The following is a 20,529-nucleotide window of genomic DNA, read 5'->3' as shown; positions in this document are numbered from 1 at the left end:
CCCTTCTCTTCTCTAACCCAGTCCTCTCTCCCTCTCTCCTCTCCTCTGTATGTTTGCGTGTTGCCCATAACTGTATCATACAGATACATGTTCATATCTATATTCTCTATATGCATGTGTGTATATTGTCTTGTTTGTGTTGTGACCTGTGTGCGTCGACACCTGCATGATTCTTCTAGTCGGCCAAATGTTCTGTTACTAACAACAGATGCTGTGCTGCTCTCTTCTCCTCCCTCTCCTCCTCCCCCTCTTCTCTCCACCCTTTCTTTCTGTCTTTCTTTCTTTCTTTCTTTCTTTCTTTCTTTCTTTCTTTCTTTCTTTCTTTCTTTCTTTCTTTCTTTCTTTCTTTCTTTCTGTCTTTCTCTTTTCCTTCCTTCCTTCTCTTACTTTACTTTCTTTTCTTCCCTTCCCTTCTCTCTCTGTCTCTCTCTCTCTCTCTCTCTCTCTCTCTCTCTCTCTCTCTCTCTCTCTCTCTGTATCTCTCTCTCTCTCTCTCTCTGTGTGTGTGTCTCTCTCTCTGTATCTCTCTCTTTCTTTAAGATGATGGCTCTGATAAGCTGGATGGTAAGATCATCAGTCTGTTTTCTGGCTCCTCTGTGCCAAACGCCTCATGCTTCTCTTTCTTTTCTTCCTTTTTCTGTTTTCCTTCCCCCTCCCTCCCTCCCTCCATTATTTTTATTCCAATCCATGTGAACTCACTCGTTTATTACAGTCTGTGACCACAGCGCCCCCTGCTGTTGGCCTCCCCTCACACATAACCCTCATTCATCATCCCATCCTGAGGTCATGTTGCTGCTTTTAGGAAAGCTTAAAGTGATATCTTGGGGACATTTTCCCATTTTAATCTCTTGTTTTTCTTATCGAAGCTTGCTTTCTGTTTTTGATCAGAAATTTGCATATACCCTGGGAAATGTGTATATACCATGATAAATGTGCATAATATACCATGATAAATGTGCATATACTCTGGGAAATGTGCATATACCATGATAAATGTGCATATACCATGATAAATGTGCATATACCATGATAAATGTGCCTATACCCTGGGAAATGTACAAAATCACAGTTTTCCCTAATTTCCAGCAACATGTTTTGTTGAGAGGTGAAACTTACACCCTGCTCCCTCTGTCTGTAGGGACCAGGTCAGACAACGGTAAGGTTGTAGTTAGGGGGTGTATGTTGTGTGAATGTGAGGGGATGCCTCGGGTAAGGTTGTAGTTAGGGGGTGTATGTTGTGTGAATGTGAGGGGATGCCTCGGGGTAAGGTTGTGGTTAGGGGGTGTATGTTGTGTGAATGTGAGGGGATGCCTCGGGTAAGGTTGTAGTTAGGGGGTTATGTTGTGTGAATGTGAGGGGATGCCTCGGGTAAGGTTGTAGTTAGGGGGTGTATGTTGTGTGAATGTGAGGGGATGCCTCGGGTAAGGTTGTGGTTAGGGGGTGTATGTTGTGTGAATGTGAGGGGATGCCTCTATTGCAACCGATAATATCCCATCATAGATTTTCTGGAATTGGACAATTGGACAATGCTCGCAAATAATGTTATTAATATACATTTAAGCTTCAGAATTGTTCTGTAAAAAAAAATTCAATCATTATTTGTGAACATGAGCTCCTCTCATAAAGCCAGGAACCAGATAAGTAAGAATCAAACTTGTGATGTCATCAGGAATAAAGTCGAGAGCTTTATGTTTTGGTTTTGACAAAGTTTTGTGGACCCACAGATTGTTTGCTTTCTTCTTTTACACCCAAATGAGGTCCAATGATGTCATCGTTACCTCTTTCCCAACGCATTGTCCATGGAGCAGCTTCAGACTTGATACCAGATGACATCATACAGAGTCTTGCTGGTTTGGGGCTTTGTGGCGCGAGTTCTCACTGATGTTTAGTGCACAGTGAACCAAAAGCAAGCCTGTATGAAACTTTAAAAACGAGATAAACATCCATAAAAGTTCGGTAACTGTCTATGTTGAAAATGTTAAACGTAATTATGATATTGCAACAATGGAAATGAAAAGGTTTCCTGTCCAGGAATTTTGAGATTGAATTCCAAGAAAACATAATATATATATTTCTTTATTATATTTAAACGTACACCTCAAAGGTTCAGTTGGAGTATCCTCGGATACAGTATGTTCTGTGTATGTGTGCAGTAGTGGCTGATGGGTGGCACATGGTGTATTGTTAAGGAACCTAATCACTGAGCCGCTTCCAGCCGTAGTCTTTCAGTTGCAGTTGCTTCCTAGACGTCGGACTCCATTCTGCCCCATTCCGCTTCAGGCCTATGTGTTATTGAACTAAACTAGCACAACGGAGCACGACTCCGTTTCACAGACATGGAATAAGCCCAGTCCTAGACTCAAAGCAGGGTTTGCACAAGGTCCTTGAAGTGCTTGATTTTTTTTACCAAAAAAGAGTCAACGCCTGCAATTCCTTGAAAACAGCAAAAAAAATTAACAAGGTGGAAAAATGGATCCGATTGGATCCGATTATATTTCTATAAAAACAGCATTTAAAAGTGAATCGGATCCTTTTAAATGCCCTTTTAAAATAGTGCTTAGGAAAGTACTTGAAAGTCCTTGAATTTCATTTTGCAATGTCTGTGGTTAACCCTGCGAGTGTCTTAACGCTGTCCCTCTTGCCGTCCAGGCCGCCTGCGCACCAGCAAGCCCCTGTCCACCGCCGCGGGCACCCCGGGCACCCCGTCCAGCCAGGTGGACTCGCGAGGACGCAGCCGCACCAAGATGGTGTCCCAGTCGCAACGTACGTACCGCCCCAAAGCACACACACACACGCACACGCACCTAGAAGAAACCTGTATACCAACTCAAACACATGACTTTCATGTCACTTTTATGTTCATACTGTAGATAACGGTCCTCATTTATCAACATGCCGGGGTGTGTGGGCGTGTAGAAGGTTGAAAGTTGATAAACTACTCCAACAGTTTAATTGAAGATTCCAAGGACTCCAATTTTTGTGTATTCTGTTTGATACATGACGCCCGACCGTCATGTGTTTAGGTCCACATGCCAAATATCCACACTCAAAACACAAACACACAAAAAACGCACACACACAAAACACACACACGCACAAACACACACACGTGAATTTGTAGTTCATACAGTGTGTTGTGGTCCACCCAAAACACACAAATGTCTCCCAGTTATTTGTTAAATATTAATATTGTGTGTGTTTACATATGTTGGACCTAGGGATGCCCCGATCGATCGGCCACCGATCGTTATCGGCCGATAATCAGTATAAATATGTGATCGGTGATAATGCTTTATTTTCGCCGATCGTCAAAACCGATCGATGACACGGAAAACATGATCCAATTCTCTGCAGAGTTCTCACTCGCTCACAGCCACACTCTGCTGCTCCACGTCTTGCCCCTCCTCCTCCTCCCCCTCCCAGACCCATGTCATGTTGTCAACAAACCCTTCGACAAGAGTCGAGTGGATGAGCACCGCAGAGCTCCTCTTTCAACATAACTGAAGCATTAAACAAAATGGCCCAGTCATCTATTCACTTTTGTTTAATACACGAGGCGTTGTCTGATGTTATCTAGCTACTGATAGCTCCTGATATCAACGTGACAGTTTGGCATTCGTTTTCGCAAGCGCTGGCTAGCGTTGGCTAACTAGCTATCGCCCGTGAGCTAACGTTAGCTACCGAGCTAGCGTTACTGTTTAAACAAAACTACACGGTCAACTATTCACTTTAGTTTAATACATGATGAGGCGTTGTCTCACTGGCTAGCTACGGATAGCTCCTGATATCAACAAATGCGCATTTCAGTTTAAGAATGATAGGGATGCGCCAGCATGAGACCTCCGTTAGCATAGGTAGCAAACGTTAGCTCACGTTAGATCACTGTTAGATCACAACGAAATGATCCAGTAAACTAAATAGTTCACTTTATTTTAATACATGATGCATTGTCTAACGTCATCTAGCCGGCTAGCAGTAGCTACAGATAGCTCCTGATATCAATGTCTTATAACATAATTGACATTATTCGTTTTTGCAGCTGAACATTGGCTAATTAGCTATCATGCTTCATAACACGTTTCAGACCCTGTTGAACTATCGCTCTGACTCAATAGTATCCATCTGCAGAACGTCAGCCCCAGCACTCTCAGGCCCCACGCTGAATGTGATTTGACCAAAGCAGAGTATACACACAGACAGTGGAGCTGTTTGCAGATAGCGAGCATTTTGACTTGTTGCGTGGTGGCGATGTCTCGCAGACAATACAACTACAAGTATAATTATATAATATATATATTTTATAAAAAAAAATTATATAAAATAAAAAATGTAATCAAAAACGATCAGTATCGGCCGATATGGCTCAAGACGATCGGTGATCGGTATCTGTGGCAAAACACGTGATTGGGGCATCCCTAGTTGGACCTGTAAGCTGTGAGCATCGTAGAGCACATGTTCCTGAGACTCTGATTACCGGCTAATAACCGGTGAATAATAACCTACCTGCTAATAACCAGTGAATAATAACCTACCTGCTAATAACCAGTGAATAATAACCTACCTGCTAATAACCAGTGAATAATAAACTACCTGCTAATAACCAGTGAATAATAACCTACCTGCTAATAACCAGTGAATAATAAACTACCTGCTAATAACCAGTGAATAATAACCTACCTGCTAATAACCAGTGAATAATAACCTACCTGCTAATAACCAGTGAATAATAACCTACCTGCTAATAACCAGTGAATAATAACCTACCTGCTAATAACCAGTGAATAATAACCTACCTGCTAATAACCGGTGAATAATAACCTACCTGCTAATAACCGGTGAATAATAACCTACCTGCTAATTTATTTTTTATTTTACCAGGTAGTCACTTGAGATCAAAGATCTCTTTTTCGAGCAAGACCTTGCCAAAATGGCAGCAAAAACAAACATACAAAATACACAAAACACAGACAGAGACATAAAAGGCAAAGTGGGGCAAGGGGATATATTTGAGCTGCAGCAAACTAGATTGAATGGGATTAGGGGAGATTGGAGGGTACAGTAGGGTAAAAAGGTAGAAAGAGGATGGAAGGTGAGGCTTTGCAGGAGGTTGCTGGGGAGAGAAGGTCAGGTTAAATATAAAATATAACACCACATTATGCAGTGAAGCAGCGACATTCTCCCATCTCATTCTTTAAAATGCCCTTAATTTGAACTTAAAAATCAGATATGGTAGTGAGGGCCTGCAGTTTCAGGTAAAAATAAAAGACGCAAAAATAGCGTTTTAGTGGAATCCACTTATCACGTTGTAATTTTTCGCCTGATTATCGAATCTTCGTGAAATCAACGCTAGATTATCATTATTATGTCTCCTCGTGCATACATGAAATGGGCCCTGGAGCGCGGCGCTACCCCCCCCCCCCCCTCCTGCACCCAACGGTAAACAGCCACACACAGCACACACAGACAGCTTCAATCGCGGGAGAAAGAAATATCAGATCAACGCAAGATTGGTTATATAGAGTCCTTACCTGGTCTCTGATGTAATGTAAAAAAAAAAAGAATCCAATTATCTGATCGCTATTCCAGTTATCCACAGCGATCCTGTCTCCGACGTTATTGGGCATTGCACATGAGCGGGCGGGCAGGGTCAGTTGTCCAAGCCATCCCTACAAGCGCGTGTTTTGCTGGAGTGTTTAGGACCCTCCCCCATGCCGCAGCTCGGTAGAGAAAAGAAACGACATCGTTTCTAATGGAGTGCAATAGCGGCCGAAGGCGTTAGAGGGCGCTATAAGACCGTCTGCCAGCTCAGACACACTTAGAACAGTATGCACAAGGTGCCCCGCTGAATTATGAATGGCAATAGCGAATAAAATAAATACTGTGAGAAAAACGTAGATCTACGTTTCCGGCACTCAACCGTCGGGCGACAGAAACGTAGTTCTACGTTAACGGCACCCAAAGGGTTAAATGCTTGGAAAATAGTGAAAAATGAAAAATAGTGCTTGGAAAAGTACTTCTCAGTCCTTCAATTTAATTTTGCAATGTCTGTGGGAACCATGTTGGAAACAAGTCGACAGACTTTCACATGTTATCCTTGTACCCCTTGTTTTTATACTTTTGTATAAATTGTATGTACTAAATAAAAATCAATCAATCAAAACCTGTGCTGCTCACGGTGACAATAAGCTCCCTGCAAATGTCTTTATGTCTTCAGGTTCCGACGATTCAGATTGCACGCCAGGTATTCTGTTGTATGTGAGAGTAAGAGTGTGTGTGTGTGTGTGTGTGTGTGTGTGTATCACAGTGGGAACGATGGTTCACCTGCTGTCACTCTCATTCTGATCAATGTGTTTTATATACATATTTGTGTGGAGGAATGCGTGTGTTTGTGTGTGTGTGTGTGTGTGTTCCTCCGCATGCCTTGTTTCACTGAGGATGACGTGGTGAAGAGTCTGTCTGCTGCTGTGACCTTTGCTGTGACCTTTGCTGTGACCCGGCTCTGGCTGTGGAGAAAGTTATTCAGAACTACGGCAGAATAATAACGCAAGCGCTGCTCACATAGCGAGGGGAGATGGAACACTGAACGGGGCAGTTCGTGCCTCGCGGTGGCGGCTGGATGTAAAAGCCAACTCCTCGCCTGAGGCGCCGGGCAGGTTCCAACTTCAACACCGTGCAAAAGACACAGAGGGATTGCTGATCAGTGATTTGGATCACAGGTTCAGGGAACCAATGAGATCGCTAGACTCCAGAGACTCGGACTAGGTAACGAGAGAGGGAGAGGGAAGAGAGAGAGAGAGAGAAAAGGAGGGGTTAGCAGCTGAGGAGAGTGTTAGTGAGATTTGGGAGTGTGTGTGTGTGCGCATCTTTACTTTTCCTCATAGTGAACAGGCTTGGCTTCATCCACATGCTGCGTGGACTGTCCCAGCATGCACTGCTCCTGGTTCAGTGTGTGTGTGTTGGAGTGACCGCGCTTTCAGTGCTTCTTTTGTTGGATGTGTTTTCTAATAAATGTTATTTTTGTTTTTTTTGTTTGTTGTGTTTTGGCTCCGCCCTCATTTTCGATTTGGAACACTTTGTGTTCTAACTCCCATGATGCTTTGTGCTCTCAACACCCACAATTCATCTGGTTTAACCTGCTGTTCCTTCCCCCTCGCCTCCGCTTCCCCTTCCTTCCTCCCAACCAATGGGCTTACGGCTCCTCTCCCTCTCTACAATCCTGCCTTCTTATTGGCTCAGGATCTCAGTCTGCTACCCCAGTCGGTGGTAAGATTCTAACGATACTTCCTACTTTTTTCCCCCATGCTGTCTTTTCCTTACTGCCCATCCTGTCTCACCTCCACCCTAGACTCATCACCCTAAAGCTCCTCCCACTTTGGCTGAGGCATGCTGGGATTTGTAGGCTGAACACACTGCTTCTGGGCGTCTGTCGTGGTGCTTTCTACACTCTGTAGGGACTATGAAACAGGGAAAGAGTCGACACAGACATGCATGCTAGGTTCATCCTGCAATTGCCCTTGAGCAAGGTACTGGCATCACAGCTGGAGTTGGTCCCTTAAAGGTGCTGGCATCACAGCTGGAGTTGGTCCCTTAAAGGTACTGGCATCACAGCTGGAGTTGGCCCCTTAAAGGTGCTGGCATCACAGCTGGAGTTGGTCCCTTAAAGGTACTGGCATCACAGCTGGAGTTGGTCCCTTAAAGGTGCTGGCATCACAGCTGGAGTTGGCCCCTTAAAGGTACTGGCATCACAGCTGGAGTTGGTCCCTTAAAGGTACTGGCATCACAGCTGGAGTTGGTATCTTAAAGGTACTAGCATCACAGCTGGAGTTGGTCCCTTAAAGGTGCTGGCATCACAGCTGGAGTTGGCCCCTTAAAGGAGCTGGCATCACAGCTGGAGTTGGCCCCTTAAAGGAGCTGGCATCACAGCTGGAGTTGGTCCCTTAAAGGAGCTGGCATCACAGCTGGAGTTGGCCCCTTAAAGGAGCTGGCATCACAGCTGGAGTTGGCCCCTTAAAGGAGCTGGCATCACAGCTGGAGTTGGCCCCTTAAAGGAGCTGGCATCACAGCTGGAGTTGGCCCCTTAAAGGAGCTGGCATCACAGCTGGAGTTGGTCCCTTAAAGGTACTGGCATCACAGCTGGAGTTGGTCCCTTAAAGGTGCTGGCATCACAGCTGGAGTTGGTCCCTTAAAGGTGCTGGCATCACAGCTGGAGTTGGTCCCTTAAAGGTACTGGCATCACAGCTGGAGTTGGCCCCTTAAAGGTACTGGCATCACAGCTGGAGTTGGTCCCTTAAAGGTACTGGCATCACAGCTGGAGTTGGTCCCTTAAAGGTGCTGGCATCACAGCTGGAGTTGGTCCCTTAAAGGTGCTGGCATCACAGCTGGAGTTGGTCCCTTAAAGGTGCTGGCATCACAGCTGGAGTTGGTCCCTTAAAGGTACTGGCATCACAGCTGGAGTTGGTCCCTTAAAGGTGCTGGCATCACAGCTGGAGTTGGTCCCTTAAAGGTACTGGCATCACAGCTGGAGTTGGCCCCTTAAAGGTGCTGGCATCACAGCTGGAGTTGGTCCCTTAAAGGTACTGGCATCACAGCTGGAGTTGGTCCCTTAAAGGTACTGGCATCACAGCTGGAGTTGGTCCCTTAAAGGAGCTGGCATCACAGCTGGAGTTGGCCCCTTAAAGGTGCTGGCATCACAGCTGGAGTTGGTCCCTTAAAGGTACTGGCATCACAGCTGGAGTTGGCCCCTTAAAGGTGCTGGCATCACAGCTGGAGTTGGTCCCTTAAAGGTACTGGCATCACAGCTGGAGTTGGTCCCTTAAAGGTACTGGCATCACAGCTGGAGTTGGTCCCTTAAAGGTACTGGCATCACAGCTGGAGTTGGTATCTTAAAGGTACTGGCATCACAGCTGGAGTTGGTCCCTTAAAGGTGCTGGCATCACAGCTGGAGTTGGTCCCTTAAAGGTACTGGCATCACAGCTGGAGTTGGTCCCTTAAAGGTACTGGCATCACAGCTGGAGTTGGTCCCTTAAAGGTACTGGCATCACAGCTGGAGCATAAATCGGAAGTATTTCCAAACGGGGCTTCAGATTGAGCTCTGCGTGCAGATCACTCTCCGGAGCCGAGTTGGGATCCGACTCTCTGCCATCATCACAGATGTGAAGTGCCGTCATTCTAACCTTCCAGAAGCTCTGTGGTCCGGTCTTGAACTTTCCATAAATGTGTCTCCATAAATCCATTTAGTTAGATCCAGCACTGAATGTAATCTTGTGATCAGGGCCGTGCAGAGAGCGTTAGAGGGGCAGGTGCTAACATTTTAAAAAGGGCACATGTATCAAAATGTTACACACCAACTACAGCGTAACGTAACCAGCCAAACTATAGCATTAGCAATCAATATTCAGATTCAGATTACTTTATTCGCCATTTCATACATGTACAAAAAGGAACGTGTTTTGGCATTACAGTGCATACTTTTTTTTCACAATTAAGAACAATACAACAGTAAATAAATAATTTTAAGTAAAGTGCAAGACAGGACATAACAGTGAGACAACAATAAGACTGTGAAAGTGCGGTGGTTGGGGACATGGATACAGTGCAACACAAAGTTCAAGTCCAGAAGTCCAGCCCTATTCATATTCAGAGAATGTAACAGGGAATCTTACAACAAACTGCATCATACTATATGATTACGCCTTAATAGTTTGGGATTTATCTAAATGTATTATAATTATTATTATTTGAAGATTCCTCAATTGCAGACGACTCTCAGGCTGCTAGAGGACATGCTGTTACAGCCCCAGCAGAAACTGACAAGAATGCATACAAGAAAGCACTGCTGCTGTGCACAGAGCAGTCCCAGGCTGTACAGTTATGAATATCTATGGCTGTACTGTATGTATCTATGCTGTAATGTAATATTTAGTTTCTTGAAAGTTATTTCTCTCAAATGCCAAAATATATTGGAAAAAAATGGGACATTGAAGATAATAAGACAACATTACTCCAGTTATGTTTTCCATAACTAATATTTTAGCAACCAAGATTAAGAATTTTAACTATCATATTTTGCAACAAAAAATACTTTGTTCGCTAGCTGTCCACAACTACAACTAACCGGTCATGTCCGCTTTCATTCATTGTGCTAAGCTAGGCTAACATCAAATCAAATTTATTTATAAGGCCCGACAACACACGTTAATGTCCCCATGGGCCGTACATGTCTTCTTTAAACAAGTCAAGAAGAAAACATAACAATAAGTCAAGAACAGAAAAAGAACACCATAAGGTCCAACACATTTTAAATAAATGCAAATAAATGAAAGAATGCAAGCACTCCCAGACATACCCCATGCGAAGGTAAGGAAAAACTCACTAAAACCTAACAATAGGGAAAAATGCTCCACAGGCAGTGTGGAGGAGAGAAACCTTAGAAGGGCCATTCAAGGGGGGATCTCCCTTCTTAGATATCGGTGATAGTAGTGTTGCAGACTAACAGTTGGTAAGCATGCACTCAAGTGTGTGGTGAAACACAGATGAGTGCATGCAATAGCAACTGAACATTTTGAAAGCTTAAAGATAGAGCTGATAGCGATAGCAACTGAACATTTTGAAAGATTGAAGATAGAGCTTGTTGTGAAGGATCAGATTAAACCGAATATGTATATTTATTTATATATATATATTTAATTGTATTTGTATATCGTTTGATATCCCCTGTATATTCCTTGTACAATATGCATTGAATATCCCCGTTTCTACTAAACAGCCCATAATAGTTTCATTCTACCATTGGACTAGAACCTGGCGCCAGGTTGCCATACCCCTAGGTTCAAGTTCAATCGTGCCGCCTAACATGTCGAGGCAGCCCCCGGTTCCGCGCAGTAATATGCCGGGCGAAATACGTGTGGTACTATTTGTTCATAGCGCATATATATATGACGCTCGTAAAGTAGAACTTTCTTTTAGTCCAGTTCTTTACCCTCCAACAGAGTGACAGACGCAAAAGCCTCCCCACGAAGCACGTGCGGTGTAGTAGGGCCTACTTGGCCCAGAATAGGCATTGAGATATCGTGTAGATTAATAGTTGAATGGTCATAGTTTGGCACCATACCGTTGAGTTGGACGTATTCTATTAAGCTAATAATAGTCTATTTATGTATGGTGCATCGTTCGGTTCGAGTTCTACAGTTATCAGTACCCCCATCGTTCCTGACGTTATCTGGACGCTTATCCAGGCTGGTCAGACCCCTAGTGGTGATTGCATCCGAGGAGCTCCGGGTCAAGAGCGACTGGACCTGTATATTGGATTACTCTACCCGACGACGGCGAGCCTTCCACGGCTCTTGGATTATGCTTTGTGTGCTTTGATTATTCCATGGATAAAGGCCAACACTGTCGAGTGTTGGAATTACCCCCCGGAGAGGACTACAGGTGAGGCGGCGCTCTACACGTGAGGTCGCACCACGTCTCTCCGTTGTGGACCGGCAGATACCGTTCCACAGAGGGTCCAGCTGTGTTCGTCTACGGCCCGAGGTTCTGTGGGCACTGGGTCTAAGACTTTGGATTCTCCCAAGACACCGTCGGCCAGATGGGATACCGCCAGCGACTTCTCTAACCCCCCCCTCCTACTGTCTTACAACCAGCGGGACCCCCCCCCCCCCTTAGTGTATCCAGCTATAATTATTTAAGTACTATCGCTATCGTTTCCTAAATATTCCAGGTTGTATACTTACTCCCTGCGCAACCAGAGATTGGACATTCAATGTTGATTTACCTACGAATACTCATTTGCCATAAAAGTGCATACTTAACATTTCAAATCATAAATGTAATTAAGTGAATATTGTGTACACCCTTTGCTGTATTAAATATTTGATTTGGTCCATTTGTGTTGGTTCGTTTCATCAGGTGGGAAAGTGTTCATCATACTTATATCTTGTACTGGGTGGCCAGAAGTTAAAGTACATGAGGTAGTGGTATTAAATATCATATCTAACAATACAGTCAGGGAATTGTACCCCTCAGCTACAGAGCTGATGGCGAATCTATTTGAGGCACAGGGGTGGCGCAAAGAGGGTCGCGTCCTCCCCGTCTTAATCACGGGACATTCAACACTCCGGTCATTGCTCAGGGACAGCCGGAGACAGGGAGATAGGGGGCGGCGCAGAGAGGGTCGCGACCTCCCCGACATCATCGCGGGACGAACATGCAGCCAGATAGCTTTCTACTGAACGCACAGAGAGGAAACTGGTATCCATCTTCTCGTCTCTCTCTGGAGAAGACGGTACGCTAATGTTCCCAAAATGTTGGCGTGTTCCTTTAAGATAACATTATATAGATTAGTTATGATTTAGGATTCTGTAAGCAATAGTAAGGGTTCTTTTAGCAACAAGGCTGTGGCCAAAGTTGGACAAAAAAATGGGACATTGAAGATAACACAACACCATCTAACCCACTTGAGAAGTCACTCACCAAGTTTCTGTGTCCCTGTGACAACTTTGAAATGGTCGCATTTTGCTCCCAATTGACTGATGAGTTCGCACACAAAGAAAACGTCCTAATAACATGTTTGCGAACACATTTCCAGCCTAATTAGCTAACCTAAGCACATCGCATTGTCGATTAACGTTAGCAAGAAGAATACAAGCATAGTCATATTTTCATGTAGTTGTGGACAGCTAGCGAACAAAGTATTTTTGTTGCAAAATATGATAGTTCAAATTCTTAATCTTGGTTGCTAAAATATTAGTTATGGAAAACAATAACTTTCTTACCGTTAGCTGCTGGTGCAGACTTCAGTTGCTGCTTAAAATCAGCTGACAGACGGGCAAGCGTGAGGCGAGATGCTCGGTTTGCGCTAGATTTCTATTGGCTAATGGGCCTGTCATTCCAAGAGGGAGGGTGACATAACAGAAAACCATGCACCTCATACAGACGGGCATTCAAATATTTATTTTTATTTATAATATTAATTGTTAAAATTATTCTTGATGAGGACCATGGACATTGCCCTTTACCAAAAAAAAAACAATACAATAATAAAAAAAATGTAAGCCTTGCCAAAAAAAAAGGGCACTTTGGTCATCAAGGTGCAAGTGATTGGGCACCCAAAGCCTGCACGTGCCTGCTTGTGATTATTATACATTTTCGGCGACGACAACAGCTATTAGCCGTTAGCTATATCCTGGTTGATTCCGGACATGGTGTCACAAGAATGCCAGGCTTCTCAGCCAATAGACAATTTGTTTTATTAGTGTGAACGTATACTTTTATCCAGTGCTTTTGTACCGAGCACGTAAAGGGCGCCGTGATCCCATGAATATATATAGCTGTCGTCACGTCTCTCCTGTCCGTCATGCAGCGCGTTCAGAAGAGCGCTTTATTATACACAATACTCTGAGAGAGCTCTATTATACACAATACTCTGAGAGAGCTCTATTATACACAATACTCTGAGAGAGCTCTATTATACACAATACTCTGAGAGGTCTATTATACACAATACTCTGAGAGGTCTATTATACACAATACTCTGAGAGGTCTATTATACACAATACTCTTGAGAGAGCTCTATTATACACAATACTCTGAGAGAGCTCTATTATACACAATACTCTGAGAGAGGTCTATTATACACAATACTCTGAGAGAGCTCTATTATACACAATACTCTGAGAGAGCTCTATTATACACAATACTCTGAGAGAGCTCTATTATACACAATACTCTGAGAGAGCTCTATTATACACAATACTCTGAGAGAGCTCCATTATACACAATACTCTGAGAGAGCTCTATTATACACAATACTCTGAGAGAGCTCTATTATACACAATACTCTGAGAGAGCTCTATTATACACAATACTCTGAGAGAGCTCTATTATACACAATACTCTGAGAGAGCTCTATTATACACAATACTCTGAGAGAGCTCTATTATACACAATACTCTGAGAGGTCTATTATACACAATACTCTGAGAGAGCTCTATTATACACAATACTCTGAGAGAGCTCTATTATACACAATACTCAGAGAGCTCTATTATACACAATACTCTGAGAGAGCTCTATTATACACAATACTCTGAGAGAGCTCTATTATACACAATACTCTGAGAGAGCTCTATTATACACAATACTCTGAGAGGTCTATTATACACAATACTCTGAGAGCTCTATTATACACAATACTCTGAGAGAGCTCTATTATACACAATACTCTGAGAGGTCTATTATACACAATACTCTGAGAGAGGTATATTATACACAATACTCTGAGAGAGCTCTATTATACACAATACTCTGAGAGCTCTATTATACACAATACTCTGAGAGGTCTATTATACACAATACTCTGAGAGAGCTCTATTATACACAATACTCTGAGAGAGGTCTATTATACACAATACTCTGAGAGAGCTCTATTATACACAATACTCTGAGAGAGCTCTATTATACACAATACTCTGAGAGAGCTCTATTATACACAATACTCTGAGAGAGCTCTATTATACACAATACTCTGAGAGAGCTCTATTATACACAATACTCTGAGAGGTCTATTATACACAATACTCTGAGAGAGCTCTATTATACACAATACTCTGAGAGAGCTCTATTAAACACAATACTCTGAGAGCTCTATTATACACAATACTCTGAGAGGTCTATTATACACAATACTCTGAGAGAGCTCTATTATACACAATACTCTGAGAGGTCTATTATACACAATACTCTGAGAGAGCTCTATTATACACAATACTCTGAGAGAGGTCTATTATACACAATACTCTGTAGGCCGTCATGCCTGGTGAAGGAGGGTGTTATAAATGCTATGTCCATTGCTTTCATCCAGCGTCTCTCTGTCCTATTCATTTCACAGGGTGGTAGAGTGTGTACTAGGCTGCTACCCGTATGGGTGTTACAAGGTTGTGTGGTCTTGGTAAAGAGTGTTTGTCTGCTTGCGTGTGCATGTGTGTGTGTGTGTGTGTGTGAGAGAGTTATATCCTTGTCCTAAGCTTCTCTTTAACCCTTTCACTGCCACACTACAGAAGGTTAACCCTTTACTATCACACTACTACCGACGGTTAACCGTTGGTAGTGTGATAGTAAAGGGTTAACCTGCTGTAGTGTGGCAGTGAAAGGGTTAACCTGCTGTCGTGTGCCAGTGAAAGGGTTAACCTTCTGTGTATTGTCGCAGTGAAAGGGTTAAACTGGTACAGCGTTGTGTCGCCGCCCCTGTGGTGGTGTGTTCATCTCCCCGCTCCTCACACATCTAATGTCCAAGTGTTTGTCTTTTGTGGTGGAATTGATAAGGGCCTGTTGTTGTTATAGACGGTTTCACTGGAATCCTGTTGCTAGGGGGAGCCGTTTGGACCCAAGTCTATTTCCCAAGTCAGTTATTGCATTAGCAAACCTTGCAACAGGAAATAAACTCCTTTTTTAGGAGTTTTTGTCACTTTGAAACCGTCTATATGATGCTTGTAAACTGTTTTGTATGTTCGTGTTATTTAATTGCTAGGCATGTTGTTAAAGAGTACGACGCAATATGGGCTTTGTTGGGATACTTTAAGTCGTCCTGAGCCAGACTATTTCCCTGCAGCGCCGCCTGTTGGCTTGTCCGTGTCCCTGCGTGTGGGCACCACCACCTAGAATCACCTAGCTGCTCGTTTAGAATGATAAGCTCGTATTGCCCTGCATCCACACCAGGGCTTGACATTAACGTGTTGGCTCACCAGCCACTGTGCGAGAGAGGGAGAAAGAGACTCTCAATACGCGACGCAAGTGAGCGCGCACTGCGTTCCAAGAGAGAGAGACTCTTCACTACGACTCTAAAACGGTGACGCTGCACGGTCTACCCGCCACAGTGGCTGGTAAGAGTGACGGAGTTACACGTCACTGCCGAATTCTACCCGCATTTGGCGGTTGTTAATGTCGAGCCCTGATCCACTCACTCCCTCCCCCGCGCGGCCCGCGGTGCTCTGCCTGCCTGCCCTGCCACACACACCCTATATGAACCAAAGGGAAACACCGCCTCTGAGCGGGACAGTGTGGTGACCGTTTGCCTAAACCACACGGCCACCGCAGCTTCTGCTTCTCATTTATTAAAGGAACACGCCAACATTTTGGGACATTAGCTCACCGTCTTCTCCAGAGAGAGACCAGGAGATGGATACCAGTTTCCTCTCTGTGCGTTCAGTAGAAAGCTATCTGGCTGCATGTTAGCCTAGCTTAGCACAATGAATGGAAGCGGACAGTGCCGGTTAGCCTTCGGGAGAGGTGTTAGTTGGACAATGCCTAGGCTAACCAGTCATGTCCGCTTCCATTCATTGTGCTAAGCTAGGCTAACGTGCAGCCAGATAGCTTTCTACTGAACGCACAGAGAGGAAACTGGTATCTATCTTCTTGTCTCTCTCTGGAGAAGACGGTAAGCTAATGTTCCCAAAATGTTGGCGTGTTCCTTTAAGATAACATTATATAGATAAGTTAGGATTCTGTAAGCAATAGTAAGGGTTCTTTTAGCAACGGGGCTGTGGCCAAAGTTGGACCCGTGGGCCAAAATCTGTCCCTCCACAACATTGTCCAAAGCGTTCCAGAGAATTATTAGATATTCTAAATACAGGGTTCGCACAAAGTTCTTGAAGTGCTTAAAAGTGCTTGATTTTTTTTACAATAAAGGTCTAGGGCTGGAATTCCTTGAAAACAGCAACATTTTTTAACAAGGTGCTTAAAAAGTCATTGAAATTGCATTGCAGTTTTGTTCATCCATGATAAAAAAGATTCTGAATCAAGATTTTATTTTTTTATTATTTAAAGTGTAACTAATTGTCGGAAATTGGTTTTAAGCCATAAATATTGGATCCTATTATTTTTCTATAAAAAAAAAACTGCTTAGGAAAGTACTTGAAAGTCTTTGAATTTAATTTGGCAATATCTGTGGGAACCCTGCGACTGGGCTGGGTGGTAGACGTGGCTCTAGTGAGCAGCTTAGTCCATGTCGTCCACACGGCCAGTTCTAGACCGGGGACCAAGTGTAGATCTCGTAGCCGCGGTATGAAAGGTCTGCGCTCTGAAAGGCTCCCGTTGGACTTCTATACTGCTGCATCAAACACCACGCCTGGAACAGTGTTGTCTCTCTCCTGGCGTGTCGCCTGTCTGACGCAGCAGTTGAAGCAGCAAACGGAAGCCTCTCAGTGACGCGGCGTCTCGGACCTGAAGCTTTCTAACACTGTTGCCGCGTGTCTCGCTGCATCACAAAGGAAGGAGATCTTGACTTCTCTTTATCCTCTCCATCCCTCTCTCCCCCTCCATCTCTCTCGCTCTCTCTTTCTCTCTCTCTCCATCTCTCTATTTCTCTCTCTCTCCATCTATCTCTCTATTTCTCTCTCTATCTCCCCCTCTCTATCTCCCCCTCTCTGTCTCCACTCTCTCTCTCTCTCTCTCTCTCTCTCTCTCTCTCTGTCACTCTCTCTCTCCCCCTCTCTCCCTATCTCTGTCTCTCTCTCTCCCTGTCACTCTCTTTCTCTCCCTCTTCCCCCCCCCCCTCTCTCTCCCTCCCCCCTATCTCTGTCTCCCCCCCCCCCCCCCCTCTGTCTCTTTGTCTCTCCCCCCCCCTCTCTCTCTCTGTCTCCCCCCCCCCCCCCCCCCTCTGTCTCTTTGTCTCTCCCCCCCCTCTCTCTCTGTCTCTCTCTGTCTCCCCCCCCCCCCCCCCCTCTCTCTCCAGCGGGCAGTAGGAGTGGTTCCCCGGGTCGTGTTCTGACCAGCACGGCTCTGAGCACCTTGGGCTCCGGGGCCCAGAGGGTGCTGGCCGGGGCAGGGGGGGCAGGAGGGGCCGGGGGGGCCGGACACAGACGCAGCCGCATCCCCCGCAGCCAGGGCTGCTCCAGAGACTCCTCCCCCACACGCCTGTCAGTCGGTGAGTACACACACACGCACACACACAGGCCCGGACTGGCCATCGGGAGCACCGGGAGTTTTCCCGGTGGCCTGGCCTGCACAGATAAAAAAAAAAAAATTATATTAAAAAAAAAAAAAAAAAAATATTATTATTATTTTTTAATTTTTTTTTGCCAGGCGATTGTTTCTAGTTGTGGCGGCGGCGCGGCGCGATAGTTAGATAACCTAGATTGGTGGGGAACAACCAGGATTTCACTGTCTGCTACAGAGTTGGAGATCTGACTCTCTCTCTCACGGGCCGGCGGATCACACACACACAATGGAGCCGTGCTGCCGCTTGTGATTGGTGGAGGCGGGACCAGGCGATACAACTGATTGACAGCGGAGGCGGCGAATGGAATGGCAGACGGCACTCAGATGCAGAATAACAGCCAGGCAATGAGCCAGGTAGTGAGGGACTCGGGAGAGATACAGTAGAGCGAAAGTCAATTAACGTTGATGTCAAGATGGACAGTGGAAGAAAGAGAAAGGGTGGAGGAGAGAGGGATAAAACAAAGAAAAAGAAAGGCCCTTACAGGAGAGAGTGGTTAACTGTATTATAATAGTAAATAGACAAATATGTTGTGCTCTTGCTTTTTTCTTTTTGAAGGTGGAGAGAGTAGCATTGCTAGTGCCACAACAGTTTTATTTGAGGTTCATAACAGTACATTGTACTAAGCAATTGTTGGCTCATTAGTTTGTGATTCACATGCACTAAAATTCACCAGAATGCAGGAAATTAAGTCTTTGTAACAAAAAATTTCCTGGTGGGGGACCCCCAGACCCCGCTTAAAAAGTGGCCTGACTGGGGCTATATTTTGCGCTATATCTCCCGGTATGAATTATTTCCCCAGTCCGGCCCTGCACACACACGCACACACACACACACACACGCACACACACACACACACACACACACACACACACACACTCAAGTGTGTAAAGGCAACTTTACACACACACACACACTCACACTCACACACACACACACACACACACACACTCACACACACACACACACACACACACACATGTAAGCTTTTAAAACAGTCTTCATCTCTTATCTACTCTTCCTCTCCTCTTATCTACTCTTCCTCTCCTCTCTTATCTACTCTTCCTCTCATCTCTTATCTACTCTTCCTCTCCTCTCTCTTATCTACTCTTCCTCTCATCTCTTATCTACTCTTCCTCTCCTCTCTCTTATCTACTCTTCCTCTCCTCTCTTATCTACTCTTCCTCTAATCTCTTATCTACTCTTCCTCTAATCTCTTATCTACTCTTCCTCTCCTCTCTTATCTACTCTTCCTCTCTCCTCTCTTATCTACTCTTCCTCTCCTCTCTTATCTACTCTTCCTCTCTTATCTACTCTTCCTCTCCTCTCTTATCTACTCTTCCTCTAATCTCTTATCTACTCTTCCTCTCCTCTTATCTACTCTTCCTCTCCTCTCTTATCTACTCTTCCTCTCATCTCTTATCTACTCTTCCTCTCCTCTCTTATCTACTCTTCCTCTCCTCTCTTATCTACTCTTCCTCTCATCTCTATTATCTACTCTTCCTCTCCTCTTATCTACTCTTCCTCTCCTCTCTTATCTACTCTTCCTCTCCTCTCTCTTATCTACTCTTCCTCTCCTCTCTCTTATCTACTCTTCCTCTCATCTCTTATCTACTCTTCCTCTCCTCTCTTATCTACTCTTCCTCTCCTCTCTCTTATCTACTCTTCCTCTCCTCTCTCTTATCTACTCTTCCTCTCATCTCTTATCTACTCTTCCTCTCCTCTTATCTACTCTTCCTCTCCTCTCTCTTATCTACTCTTCCTCTCATCTCTTATCTACTCTTCCTCTCCTCTCTTATCTACTCTTCCTCTCCTCTCTTATCTACTCTTCCTCTCCTCTCTCTTATCTACTCTTCCTCTCCTCTCTTATCTACTCTTCCTCTCCTCTCTTATCTACTCTTCCTCTCCTCTCTTATCTACTCTTCCTCTCATCTCTCTTATCTACTCTTCCTCTCCTCTCTCTTATCTACTCTTCCTCTCCTCTCTTATCTACTCTTCCTCTCATCTCTCTTATCTACTCTTCCTCTCCTCTCTCTTATCTACTCTTCCTCTCCTCTCTTATCTACTCTTCCTCTCCTCTCTTATCTACTCTTCCTCTCATCTCTCTTATCTACTCTTCCTCTCCTCTCCTCCCTCTTTCTCCTGCTCCTGCTCCTCTCTGTTTTCTCTCTCTCTCCTCCAGCCCCCTCCAGCATTAGTTCTGTTTACAATGGAGCAAGCAGAGGAGGTAAGACCTCCAGCCCTGCCGTCCATCTCTCCGCCTCCCTCTCTCTCTATCCCTCTCTCCGCCTCCCTCTCTCTCTATCCCTCTCTCCGCCTCCCTCTCTCTCTATCCCTCTCTCCGCCTCCCTCTCTCTCTATCCCTCTCTCCGCCTCCCTCTCTCTCTATCCCTCTCTCCGCCTCCCTCTCTCTATCCCCCTACTCATCCCCCGCTCCCTCTTAACTCCCTCCATCGCTTGTTCTCACCGTGCTCTCTGACGTCATCCTAATCCGCCGCTCACCGCCTCATATTCCCAGAATCCACCTCTCTAACTTC

The 20,529-nt window shown here is 44.8% G+C and overlaps 1 protein-coding gene across 8 annotated transcripts in view; it reads left to right on the top strand.

Moving 5' to 3' along the window:
- The window catches only part of clasp2 (cytoplasmic linker associated protein 2), a 199,473-nt gene that overhangs the window by 50,924 nt on the left and 128,020 nt on the right, over nt 1-20,529 (top strand). For 6 of the 8 annotated variants that reach the window (XM_084313564.1, XM_084313563.1, XM_084313562.1 and 3 more), the window contains exons 13-15: nt 2,650-2,763; nt 17,729-17,920; nt 20,175-20,219. In XM_084313564.1, the coding sequence (XP_084169690.1) occupies nt 2,650-2,763; nt 17,729-17,920; nt 20,175-20,219 (351 nt within the window). The remainder of the gene's footprint in view (nt 1-2,649; nt 2,764-17,728; nt 17,921-20,174; nt 20,220-20,529) is intronic. The other 2 variants (XM_084313566.1, XM_084313565.1) reach the window with 1 other exon arrangement.

Source organism: Notolepis coatsorum, assembly GCF_963971535.1.
Source record: "Notolepis coatsorum genome assembly, chromosome: 4".
Classification (NCBI taxonomy): Eukaryota; Metazoa; Chordata; class Actinopteri; order Aulopiformes; family Paralepididae; genus Notolepis; species Notolepis coatsorum.
Note: the sequence above shows the minus strand (reverse complement) of the source record. Positions and strands in the feature narration are given on the sequence as shown.